General features: G+C 52.5%; 1 protein-coding gene across 2 annotated transcripts in view; it reads left to right on the top strand.

The window, feature by feature from the left end:
• Nucleotides 1–11897, top strand: part of HNRNPM (heterogeneous nuclear ribonucleoprotein M) — a 57902-nt gene extending 46005 nt beyond the window's left edge. For both annotated transcript variants that reach the window (XM_086947310.1, XM_086947309.1), the window contains one exon: nt 11459–11897. In XM_086947310.1, coding sequence (XP_086803436.1) covers nt 11459–11622 — 164 coding nt within the window. In that variant the 3' untranslated portion in view covers nt 11623–11897. The remainder of the gene's footprint in view (nt 1–11458) is intronic.
• Nucleotides 11898–13008: the final 1111 nt, after the last annotated feature.

Below are 13008 nucleotides of genomic sequence, written 5' to 3'. Positions count from 1 at the left end.
CTGCCGGTACTTTTCCAAAAGGACCCTGAGGGACAGAGGATCTGGCTCCAAGGTCTGGAGCAGAGGAGACTTCAGGATGAAGGTGTCTGGGCATGGGAGGACTGGATATGGGTACTCTGCCCATCCTGAGGCCTCTGGGGGGCTCCCCAGTCCAGAGAAGGCCAGAAAACAGCACAGATCTCCGTAGACTTCGATGGCGTCTAAAGGATTGACCTCCGTGTGCTTCCCGTCGATCCAGGGCTCTGGGTCGAAGCGGCATCTATGTTGATGGGGCTGACGTCGAGACCTCAGATGAGGTCGACGTCTAACTTCATCAACGCCTGAGTCATCGTCTACGTCATGATGGGTCCAGGCACCGACGCTCGCCGTCGAGGCAACACCGCCGTTCGCCGTCTGTCTACTCGGCGTTCGACAGAGTAACAGACTATCGACGTCTAGGAATGTCGACGTCCCTCGGCGTCGAGATCTGTCGAGGGAGGTCGACGTCTAGGCATCCGATGTCTGGAAGGGATAAGTCCACCTCCAAGTGGCAGTAAAGGGCAAGGACTGCGTCCCCCTGCTCTGTGGTCAGCCTGTCCTCTGCTTCTTCGAGCCCCCGGTCGCGGCGGCGCGGTGGTTCGTCTGGTAGGTCTGCCGCTAGGACTTCATCGTGAAGACCTAGGAAGAGAGTGGTTAGATCGTCCGACTCAGAGTTCTCAAATCTACTCACCTTCTCGGGCAAGGTCTCCGATGCCTCCTACGTTGCCACGAGTCCCTCTCTTCCACCACCTCTGCTTCCGAACACTCCGCTGCCGCCTCTTCCTCCTCTGCCGAAGACTTCTCCTCCATCGTCCTCTGCTTCTTCCACCGCAGCCTCCTCTGAGTTCCATATCGTGGCTGTGCTTCCCCTCACCACCTAAGGGAACGCCACAGCCGATGGCTCCGGCCCTGCCTCCGCACCGTCCTCCTCGGACCATGCCAGTGTATTGGCCGAGACCTAGGAGGATCAGATCACTATCCAGATCGCGATCTAGGCGAAGACATCGCACTTGGAGTGGCCCTTCGTCCACACGGTCCTAGCGTCGCCACAGAAGAGACAGGTCGAGATCCAGGCTTACGGATTCGCCCAGTCCTAGGGGGGTATTTGCCCACCCTGTCTGATTCCCCCCCCACACGAGAGTACGCCGATATTGTCTTTTCAGGACCCTGACTGTGCCCACAGTCTACATCAGTAATCTTCGAGACACTACATAAGCGACAGCTGTCTCGACCACTCTTGTCATTGGTGCTGGGGTTGGAAGAGCCGGCAATGGAACTTTTTCTGACGCCAGCGTCCACAAGATCTGCTCCCTCCCGGCTGCAGAAAAAATACAGGGCCCCAGACTCCGATCTGGCGTTCCTAAGATCGGACCCGGTGCCGGACTCTGTGATTGTCACTGCGGCGAGGAAATAGCACGCTGCGCCCCCTTCCTCTACGGTGCCTCCAGACAAAGAGCTGTATGATGGACTCGGCGGGGTGTATGGTGTGCGGCACGGCTGCTACTTCAATGAAGGCCCCATGTTCCGCGGCTTTCCTGGGTCGATACGACTGGTCGCTATGGGAGTCCCTGCGACAGTTCCTGGAGCTCCTTCCCAGGGAGAAAAGGGAGGACTTTCACGAGATCATAAACAAGGAAATGATTGTGTCAAACCTAGTGATCAGCGCTGCTGCGGACTTCTCCCTACTGGCGGCTTATGGCTACTGCCACGGAATCAACCTGCGACTGCATGCCTGGTTGCGCCTGACGTCACTAAAGCCAGAAGCAGAAAAGAGGGTCACCAACCTGCCGTTCGCTGGTGCTACACTGTTTGAGAAACACGCGGACGAGGAGGTGGCCCACATGAAGACCGAGACTGAAATCCTGACTCCTTTCCGAAGGCGATTCGGTGCCGAGGGCAGAGGTGTCGGACTGGGAAGCAGCAACAGCAGCAGCAGTACCAGCAGCGCCCATTCCAGAAGAGGCAGAAGGGTAGAGGCTGCCTGCCAGCAGCCCTCCTAGACGCCTGGAGGCCCGGCAGAGTCTCGGCCTTGAGGTGCTACTTCTCCCTTGTCTGTTACCCGCTCTGGTGGGGGGGGGGGGGAAGCATACAAAATCACTTGGCAGACTTAAGAAAAATTACTCAGGAGAAGTGGGGGCTGAATATTGTTTGCAATGGATAGTCTTCGTTTCCTCGGCCCGCCTCCAGCGATTCCACCGGTTGGCTCACAGTACCAGCTGCGTGAGCTCCAAGCGGAGGCCGATACCCTGGTAAGAAAAAGGGTGATGGAAGACGTTCCTTTGTCTCAAACGGGGAAGGGTCTTTACTCGCGGTTCTTACTGGTACGCAAGAAAGACCAGAACTAGTTCAGGCCCATTCTGGATCTGCGGCAAGCAAACAGATGGATTCGCAGAGAAGTTAAGCATGCTGTCATTGCACCAGATCTATCCTTCACTGCAGAGGGGAGACTGGCTTTGGTCAATAGATCTGCAAGATGAGTACTTCCATGTGCCCGTTGCATGGAAACACCAGAAGTTCATGCGGTTCCTGGTCGACACCAATCACTACCAATACACAGTACTACCGTTTGGACTGAAGTCTGCTTCCAGGACCTTCAAAGTGCATGGCGGTGGTGGCAGCGCATCTGAGAGAACAAGGTTTGTCTATCCGTACCTGGGCGACTGGCTGAACAAAGCCTCCACCTTCCAGGAAGCGCAATTGCACTTCAACAGGACGGCCGTCCTGCTGAACCAACGGATTGCACATAAACATGTCCAAGTCTGTTCCGACTCCTGTCCAGTGCCTGCAGTACTTGGGAGCTTCCATTGATACCCTCTCAGCAAGCGTGCCCCCTTCGGAGGAGAGACTCTTATCGATCCTTTGGAAGGCTCAGGCTCTCATGGCTCCCCCATCTTAAGACGGTGAGGATGGTGTCTTCTCTACTGGGGTCGATGGCTTCCTGCATTTTCCTCACGCCGCACGCACGGCTCCACATGAGGCCGCTGCAAGAATGTCTGGAGGACCAGTCTGACCAGAAGCGGGGGAGCTGGGACGACAGGATGATGCGGTCTCTTCACGCCCAACAGTCCTTGAGATGGTGGTGCTCGGCAGAGAACCTCCTCAAAGGGGTTCCATTCCACAAGGACATTCAGAGTCAGACTATCGTCACAGATGCTTCTCTCTATGGCTGTGGAGCGCATTCGGACCATCTAAAGAATCAAGTAACGTGGTCCCCAGCGGAGTCCACGTACCACATCAATTTCCTGGAACTCGGAGTGGTTCACTTGGCACTGGAGACCTTTCATCCGTGCTTCCAGACAAACTCCTTGCTTGTGCAGACGAACAATACGACCACGATGTATTATCTCAACAAGCAGGGGGGTTTGAGATTGCGCACCCTGTCCCTGGAAGCGCAGGCGATCTGGCACTGGCTGATAGCCAGGGGACTGACGATAAGTGCCACACCTGCCAGGTCTACAGAATGCTCAGGCGGACGCTCTCAGCAGACTCTTACAAGAAAACCACAAGTGGGTTCGGAAGACTAAGTACTAGGAGACTTCTTCGAGAGGTGGGGCACTCCAGACGTGGATCTGTTCGCCACTGCCGAAAACAGAAAATGCCGAGACTTCGCCTCCAGGTACTACACACCAGGGACTCTGGGGAACGCGCTATGGATCAGCTGGTCGAACAGCTTTCTTAATGCTTTTCCACTTATTACCCTGATTCCGGCGGTTCAATATGGTCACCTGAATCTGCCTGAGGATTGCATGAACATTCTCAAGGAGGCTAAGCGTCCTTCTACTAGGACGTCTTATGACTACAAGTGGAAGAGATTCTGCATCTGGTGTACTACCAAGAACTATGATCCAACGACTTACAAGGAAGATGTGGTCCTTCCATATCTGTTGCATCTGGCTCAGTCTGGCCTTAATTTTCAATCGATTAAGGTTTACCTCGCAGGGTTGACTGCGTACAGAAAATGTCCTTCACAGACTTCGTTCTTCCAGATCCCTGTGATTTAAGGATTTTTTGGAAGGATTGAAGAAAGTGTTTACTCCTGTTAAGAGTCCTTTGCCTTCCTGGAAGTTGAATGTGGTGCTTTCCAGATTGATGCTGGAGCCTTTCGAACCCATTCATAAGGCTTCACTGCAGCACTTGTGGAAGGCGACTTTCTTTGTAGCCATTACATTGGCCCGAAGGGTGAGTGAGATTCAGGCATTATGTTGTCAAGAACCTTATACTGTTTTTCATGCTGCTAAGGTTGTAATGCGTACCCATCCTAAGTTCCCCATGGTGTTCTCTGATTTATATGTTAATCAGACTATAACTTTACCTACGTTTTTCCAGAATCCTTCAGCGGAAAGTTCTTTCCATTCCCTGGATGTGAGAAGGGTGGAAGGGTGTTTAAGTTCTATCTGGATAAGACCAAGGATATTCGTAGGTCAGACCAACTGTTTACTATGGGTCGGTCGGGACTGGTCTTGCTACCTCTAAACAGTCCATCTCTAGGTGGATTGTGTCCTGTATCCAATTATGTTACCAGAAGGCTAATAAGGCCGTAGGAGGTAAGCCTAAGGCCCATTCCACCAGGGGCAAAGCAGCCACAACTGCTTTGCTACGTAATTTTCCCATTGCAGAGAACTGCCACATGGAAGTCGGTCCATACCTTTGCTAAGCATTACTGTCTTGACTGATGCCCGAGCAGACGCTCCGGTTGGGCAGGCTTCGTTAAGTAATCTGTTTGCACAGTAATGGTGTTTTTCTCCTCCGCTAGTTTGTTGGGATGGGCTTGCCATTCTATTCACTAGATTATGACTATACACAAAGATCCCCTACTACAGAAGGAGTAGTTTATTACCTGTAACTCCAATTTTGTAGTAGGGGTATCTTTGTTAGTCATAAGCGGCCACCCTCCTCCCGGGTGGAGAAAATGGTACTGTAATCATGCTACAGGCCTTGCTTTATACACCTTCAAAAAGAACTGACAGTAAAAGGAGTTTCTTGTGCATCATGGGGTACCAAGGGGCTCTGGAGAGCTCCTTTAACCGCTTCGCCGCGGCGGCTTTTCCCGCTGTGCGCGGCAATTTCAAAATTACCGCGTTACGTGACGAGCTGGCCTTGTCATCCGCGCAGGACAGGTAAGCGCGATGACGAGCCCAGCTCGTCAATAGCCTCGAAGGGGTTAAGGCACGGTATCCCTTTTCCAGACAGATAATGGCAGCCTATGGGGCTTGTCTGTCCATCCCTTCCTCTCCCCTTCACAAGATCCTTGAAATGATAACGTTTTTCTATGGGTGAAACTTTGCAGACTGTATTAAATGTGATGGTTGGTGGAATATCCTTTGTATTTCTAGTTGAAGTACTGGACAGAGTAACCTTGTGTTTATAGGCTGCATTATTGTCTTTAATTCTCTTGAATGTCTATGCAGGACTGCATTGAAGACAGCTTAAGAGATTATTTTTGATTGCTCCGGGGTCCACGCACATGGGTGGGACTATTCACTAGATTATGACTATCAAACATACCCCTACTACAGAACTGGAGTTACAGGTAAAACTACACCTTCAAGTAGTGAATTGCCTTTTCAAAGTTGTCAATGCTTACGTAGAAACTAATGTAAATAAAAATAATTGAGCTACTTTTGCCTAGCAGTGGTTCATGTTCAACCAGTTCACTAACAGGGGCAGGTAGCCATGTGTAACTGGAGAGTATAATCAAGCTTGTGATTGTAAGAATCTGAAAGACACGTTAATGATAGATTCTTTACCTTACAACATCCCCAGGCGTCAGACTGGATCTGGACATTTTTGCGTAGCAGTAACCTTGCGCGTCGTCTGCGGCTCCGCGTCCGTCGTGGGCACCGTGATGCTTCTGAGTACTTAGACGCCGCCTCCTGACGTCGGTTCTTCTTTTTTTCCACGCCAGCAAGCGCAGATCTGGAAAAAAGCAGTAATCCGTAGTCAATTTTTGACTAACTTTTTGGATCACTTTTGATCATTTCTCGAAGTCTTACGACTCCGATCAGTGCTGTAGGGATGCCCCGATTCAAGCACTGCAACGAGTGCGACCGAACGATGTCGGTCACGGATCCTCACCACCTGTGCCTAACATGTCTAGGCTTCGGCCACGACGACAAGGCCTGCTCAGACTGCCGGGCCCTCTCTTCGAAAGCCAGGTGGGAGTGGTCCCGTAGGCGACTCAAACTCCGGCAGTCGGCCCCGCGCCACGAGAGGTCCCAGTCCCACGGGAGGTCAAGGGACAGGTCGCGGGGACGGAGCCACTTCAGCTCCGGGAGTCTGCACCACTCCTCCGGGTCGAAGTCGTCCGGTAAGAAAAGCAAGAAGTCGAAGAGGCGTCATTGCTTTTCTGACTCGACCCCCCCCCCCCCCCCCCCCCCCCCCCCGATGCGGGGTTCGGGTGAGGAACCTCTTCCCCGACTGGCTCGGCGGCGCCTTCGGGCCCAGCGGACCAGTCTGGGGCCCCTAGCGGGTCGGGGGCTTCGACGCCGTAGAGTGCTGATGCCCTGACGCAGCCGGCGCCTTCGAGCCCGGCGTCGCAGGGCCTAGCGGTTCAGACGCCGCCTTCGGGCCCAGCACCGCAGGACACCACTGGACCCGCTTCGGGATCTGGGTCGTCGCTGGTGGACCTTACGACCCCCCCTGGCGTCGGTCGGCCAGGTGTCGCCTCCGGCACCGTCCTTGGGCGGCGTTGTTCCCCGATGCCTCCTTCGTTCCGGTTCCGACAGCGGAACTGCGCCGCTTTCGACGGCGCTTGGGGAGTTTTACTTCAATGAACCGGCCCCATTGCTTAAAAACCCTGAGTATCAGGATATGGGTGAGGAGGAGTATTGGGAGGGGAGGATTGGGAGGGGTCTGAGGACCCTCTGACCCGGGTGTCAGTCTCAGGAGGACTGGGCAGGGGAACTTGGGGAGGCCAGTAGTCTGGACACCTCTCCAGAAACTTTTTTTGTCTCTCCTCCTACCGTGGCTTCGGAGGAGGGGGCAACCTATAGTGTGGTGTTGATGAGGACTACCAAGGCCTTGGGCCTTGAGCTCCCCGTCGCGGCCGTGAGGACTAATCTCCTCACTGAGGTTCTTAAACCGCAGTCCAGCTCGGCCGAGCCTCTGCTGCCCTCTAATGAGGCCTTGACCGACGTTCTTTTGGGCGCTTTGTCCAGGCCCGCTACGTGTTCGCCCGTAGATAGGAACGTGGCCGGACGCCACCGTCCGGCTCCTGGCGACCCATGTTTCCTGTCCACCCACCCCACCCCCAAGAGCCTGGTCATCCAGGCATCCAATTTCCAGACCACATTCCCATCTGCTCCGCCGGACAGGGAATCCAAGAAGTACGAGCAGTACGGAAAAAAGATCTTCTCCCTTAGTCTGGGACTGCGGTCTTCCAACACAGCATGCCTCTTGGGCCGCTACACCCACTCTGTGGGAGATGGTTGCGGAAGTGCTGCCAGAGTGTTCGTTGGAGGTACAGGCCAAACTCGGCCAAGCCCTAGTGGAAGGCCGGGATGCAGTCAAATATTCTATGCGGTGTGGGCTGGATACCACCGACTCACTAGGTAGAGCGATGGCAACGACGGTGGCAGTTAGATGCCACACCTGGTTGAGGTCTGCCAACTTTTCGGCCGATGTTCAAAACACACTGCATGCAGTTATGATGGCCGTCGCCTTTTCGGCGACAAGGCAGACCATGTGCTTGAGGGGCTACAGCCAAGTCCTTGGGCCTCTCGGCCCGCGCCAGCACACAGGTGCCTTACGGTGCCAAGGAAGGGGCACCCCCACACGTGCCGCCAGCAACACGCCGCAGACTACCATCCAGCGCGGTGGCGGGCGTGGAAATCGCCGTGGGGGTGGTCGGGGACAACGGTGAGGCCAGTCCACACCCTCCCCCGCAGCATCCGCCTCTAAACCCTCCTAGTCTGTGCTTTTCGGTCCATCTGAGGCCAGTGGGGGGCAGGGTTCGCCATCACCACTCACTGCCGCGCTGTCAGGTGGGTGCTGCAGATCGTCCGAAGGGGCTACTCCCTCCCCTTCGAGACTACTCCTCAAGCCATGCCTCTGCAGAACCAGTTTATCGGGGGATCATTTGCGGCTTCTTCAGGAGGAAGTTTCGGTCCTCTTGGCAAAGGGGGCCATCGAGCGTGTTCCTGGGTCAGAAGTAGGACGTGGTTGCTACTCCCACTACTTTCTGGTACCCAAGAAGGGCAAAGGGGGCCTACGCCCTATCTTGGATCTACGAACGTCAACGACTTCCTCCGGAAGGAGAAGTTCAAAATGCTGACACTGGCTCAGGTCTTAGCTGACCTGGACCCAGGAGACTAGATGGTAGCATTGGACTTGCAGGACGCCTACTTCCACATCCTACCGGCGCTACCTTCGGTTCACGGTAGGCCATGAGCATTTTCAGTTTACCGTGCTCCCCTTAGGCCTTACGAGCGCCCCCAGGGTGTTCACGAAGTTGATGGCGGTGGTCGCAGCTCATCTGTGCAGGTTAGGGGTTTCAGTCTTCCCCGTACCTCGACGACTGGTTGTTGAAGGCGGGCTCGCCCCAGACAGTCGTCGGCCACCGGCAGACCTCTTGCACCAGCTGGGGTTCTCCATCAATGTACCGAAGTCACACCTGTGCCCCTCTCAGAAGCTCCTTTTCATCGGAGCGGTTCTCGACTCTGCGCAGTTTCGGGTGTACCCACCCGAACAGCGTGTTCAGGATATACAGGCTCTGATTCCAGTATTTCAGCCTTTATCCAGAGTTTCGTTCAGGTTGACGCTGCGGCTTCTGGGGCTGATGACCTCCTGCATCCTTCTGGTGCATCCCGCACGATGGCGGATGTGGGCTCTGCAGTGGGACCAGAAGTTTCAGTGGGCCCATCATCAGGGCAACCTGTCCGACCATGTCCTGATCTCGGAGGGCACTGCGAGACAGCTGCAGTGGTGGCTCAAGGACAGCGATTTGGTCAGCGCCAGAACCCTCTCCCTTCCCCAACCGGAGCACCTAGTTGTGACGGACGCGTCCCTCCAGGCCTGGGGAGGCCACATAGGTGAGGCGGAGATCAAATGCCTCTTCTCCAGCGGAGTCCCGGCTCCATATCAACCTTTTGGTGCTGCGGGCGATTCGTCTAGCACTGAAGGCATTCCTCCCCTCTGTCCGGTGGAGTGTAGTGCAGGTGTTCACAGACCACACCATCGCCATGTGGTACTGCAACAAACAGGGCGGGGTGGGGTCATGGACCCTCTGCCAGGAGGCTCTGCGCCTCTGGCAATGGCTGGAACATCAGGGCATGACCCTGGTGGTTCAACACCTGGCAGGTTCCTTGAACGCCAGGGCGGATGAATTCAGTCTGTGCATGATGGATCACGAATGGCGTCTGAGCTCGGACGTGGCGCAAGGCCTCTTTCAGCAGTGGGGGAGCCTTGGTTAGATCTATTCGCCACCGAAGAGAACGCGTAATGTCGTCAGTTCTGCGCGTTAGAATTTCCATGGCGGCACTCGCTCGGAGACGCTTTTCGTCACGAGTGGAGTTGCGGTCTGTTGTACGCCTTTCCGCCTATACCACTTCTGCCCAGAGTGTTGAAGATCAGGCGCGACTGGGCACAAGTCATCCTTGTGGCTCTGGACTGGGCACGAAGGTACTGGTATCCCGAGCTACTCGGTATGTCAGTCGATCCCCGGTTTGTCTGCCTCTTCAGGAGGATCTTCTGTCGCAGCAGCAGGGGACGGTCCTCCACCCGAACCGGTCTCTCCACCTCCATGCTTGGAGATTGAGCGGCGACATTTGAGGCCATTTGACTTGCCTCCTGGAGTCTGTAACCTCATTCTGGCAGCCAGGCGTCCCTCCACAAAGTCTATATGCGCCTGCAGGTGGAACAGATTTGTGGCATGGTGCACAGCAAAGGCTGTGGATCCTCTCTGCCCCTCTTTCTGAGGTTCATTCTCTTTCCCAGCAGGGCTCTGCTCTGGGCACTATCAAGGCTACCTTTCTGCCCTTTCAGCCTTTCTGAGGCTGCCTGATCAACCTTCTTTGTTCAAGTCCCCTATTAACAGATTCTTGAAAAGCATCACACATACGTTCCCTCCTGTGCCCTCTGTGATGCCTCAGTGGGACTTGAACTTGGTTCTTACTTTTCTGATGTGTGCTCCCTTTGAGCCACTTCACAACTGTCCTTCACCTTTTCACTTTGAATACTGCCTTCCTGGTAGCCATCACCTCTGCCAGGAGAGTGAGTGAGCTCCAGGCTCTATCCTGTAAACCTACTTTCCTTTCGGTCCATCCGGACAAGGTTGTGTTGTAGACACAGTCCTCTTTTCTAACCAAGGTAGTCACGGGCTTTCACATTGGGCAATCTATCACCTTGCCCACCTTCTTTCCGCCTCCGCATCCCTCGAGAGTAAGAGAGGCTCCACCGTCTGGACCCAAAACGTGCACTCTCGTTCTATCTGGATCGCACACGCCAGTTCCGGGTGGATGACCAACTCTTTGTTGGTTACGTGGGCGCTAAGAAGGGGAAAGCGGTGCACAAGCGGACCATCTCGCGGTGGATCATCTTGTGTATCCAGGCGTGTTACTCCTTGGCTAAGAAGGAACCCCCTGTTGGGCTGAGGGCTCATTCCACTCGAGCCATGGCTACTACTGCCTTTGGCCGAGGAGTGCCCTTGCAGGACATTTGCCAGGCGGCTACGTGGGCCTCGCTGCACACGTTTGCAAGACATTATTGCCTGGACAGCTAAGTCCGGAGGGATGGCTTCTTTGGCCTTTCCGTCCTCAAGGAGACCTTCTGGTGTGATTATTGGTTCGCAGACCCACCACCGGGGATGGTATTGCTGGGGTATATATTCTACGGTAAGGAATCTATCACGAAAGTGTCTCTTTCAGATGCACAAGTTACTACTTGTTTAAGATATATCTGTAAGACATTAGTTACTGATAGTTTCCTTACCGACCCACCCAGCCTCCCCGTTCGGCGAACCGATATCTAGGGTTCAGGTCATTCCTTTTCAGGGCCCTAGTTTCATGGCAGCAGTGTTGGTTTTTAGCATAGCTCTGCGTTTCTGGCGTGGAAAAGCTGTGTCTAAGAACTGATGTCAGCACGCGGAGGCGGCGTCTAATTACTCCGACGTCATCACGGCGCCAACGACGACTGATGCGGAGCCGCAGACGACGCCTACCGACGCGCAAGGGTACCGCTACGCAAAAAAATTCCGGATCCAGTCCGACGCCTGGGGATATTCTAAGGTAAGGAGTCGATCACTAACTAATGTCTCTTACAGATATATTGTTACACAAGTAGTAACTTGTGCTACTGCACCCAAGTAGTATTTCAGATAAATGTAATTTTTCTCTTGTCGCTGGCTTTTCTGAAGCTCTAATAAAGCAAAGGGAGTAAATGTGAGGGGACATGTAGCAGTTAAATCTGCTCCTTGGTTTACCAGATTTTTCTTACCTCCCCATAGGTCATGTGGTATATGCTGATATCAAGATGGAGAATGGCAAATCCAAAGGTTGTGGGGTAGTTAAATTTGAGGCTCCGGAAGTTGCTGAGCGAGCATGCAGGCTGATGAACGGAATTAAACTTGCAGGACGAGAAATAGATGTCCGCATGGACCGAAATGCTTAAATTTGTTTTCTTATCAATTTGTACTTTTGTTTTAATTGTTGGCTGGATGTAAAAAATGTGAATGATTTTTTTGAGGACATCTTGTACTTTTTTTAAAGACGTGAAATTTTACTGTTTTGCCTCCAAAAAAATGTGCAGACTGTGTCTCTGTGATAGTCCATTCCCTGTACAAACCGATATTGTTATAAATACTGAAGTATTCACATATGTTAACTTAGAATGTATTAACTTCCAAGATTGTGTAACAGACCATTTCAGTAAAATGTTTTAATCTATCCTGTTTGGAATTGTGTCATATCTTGCTATTGTCATTTAGCTTTCTAAAGGTCTAATGTACTAGAGAATGCTCATGCGGAGGCATTGATTTCTTCCACTTGTGAGACATGACTTTATGCAATGTTTACATAACACTATCATAGACTTACTCAATTCGAACTGTTGAAATATGAAACAAAAGCTGTATTAAATTAGACCTGTCAGAATTGTTTAAAACGTCGAATGGTTCTAAGCCATACATAGTTCTATATAATTAAATTCGAAGGCTGCAGATCCACAAGTTCTGGACCCTGTGGCTCAGTGTGCTTTAAGCAGTATTTCTCATTTTATTCAGCAGTCTGTGGGGGTGGTTTCAACACTGGCTGAATGTGGTTGGCTCCCTTGATTTTGAGAGAAATTCAAGACTAGTAAACGGAGGCTTCCGCAGTAGGGGATCTGTTATAGTCCTAATCTAGTGAATAGTCCAGCCCATGTGCGTGGACCCTGAAGCAATCAAAAATAATCTCTTAAGTTGTCAAAAACATGCAGACCTGCACAGACACAAGAGAATTTAAAGACAGATAATGCAGCCTATATCCACAGGCTACACTGTCCAGTATTTCAACTAGAAATTCCACCAAAACAACCACACAAATGGCACAGCTTGCCAAGTTTCCACACAAAGAACTTGCCTGTACCAGCAAAAGCCTCTGGAATGATAGAGAGGAAGGTATGGACAGACAAGCCCCATAGGCTGCCATTATGTGGCTCAAATAGGATACTGTCTTAAAGAACATTTTCCAGAACTCTCTCAGTATCCCAGAATGCACAGCAGGTCCCTTTACTTTCAGTTCTTTTTGAAGGCGTAACACGCCAGACCTGTAGCATTCCTTACATGAATATCTTACTCCACCGTGGAGAAAGGCGGGCTCTTATGACTATAACAGTGATACCCCTACTACAGAACTGGAGTTACAGGACCAAAACTACTCCTTGGTGAATTGGTAAACAGTTGCAGAAATTGTATCTATGAAAAAATATGTTTCTAGTAGGATCATGGTTATAGTAGTCATCTTGGAACCAGAAGGTGAAATAGTTGTTACTGTATTTGTCTGAATTAGAAATGTACTT

Source organism: Lissotriton vulgaris, chromosome 12 (genome assembly GCF_964263255.1).
Source record: "Lissotriton vulgaris chromosome 12, aLisVul1.2, whole genome shotgun sequence".
Classification (NCBI taxonomy): Eukaryota; Metazoa; Chordata; class Amphibia; order Caudata; family Salamandridae; genus Lissotriton; species Lissotriton vulgaris.
Note: the sequence above shows the minus strand (reverse complement) of the source record. Positions and strands in the feature narration are given on the sequence as shown.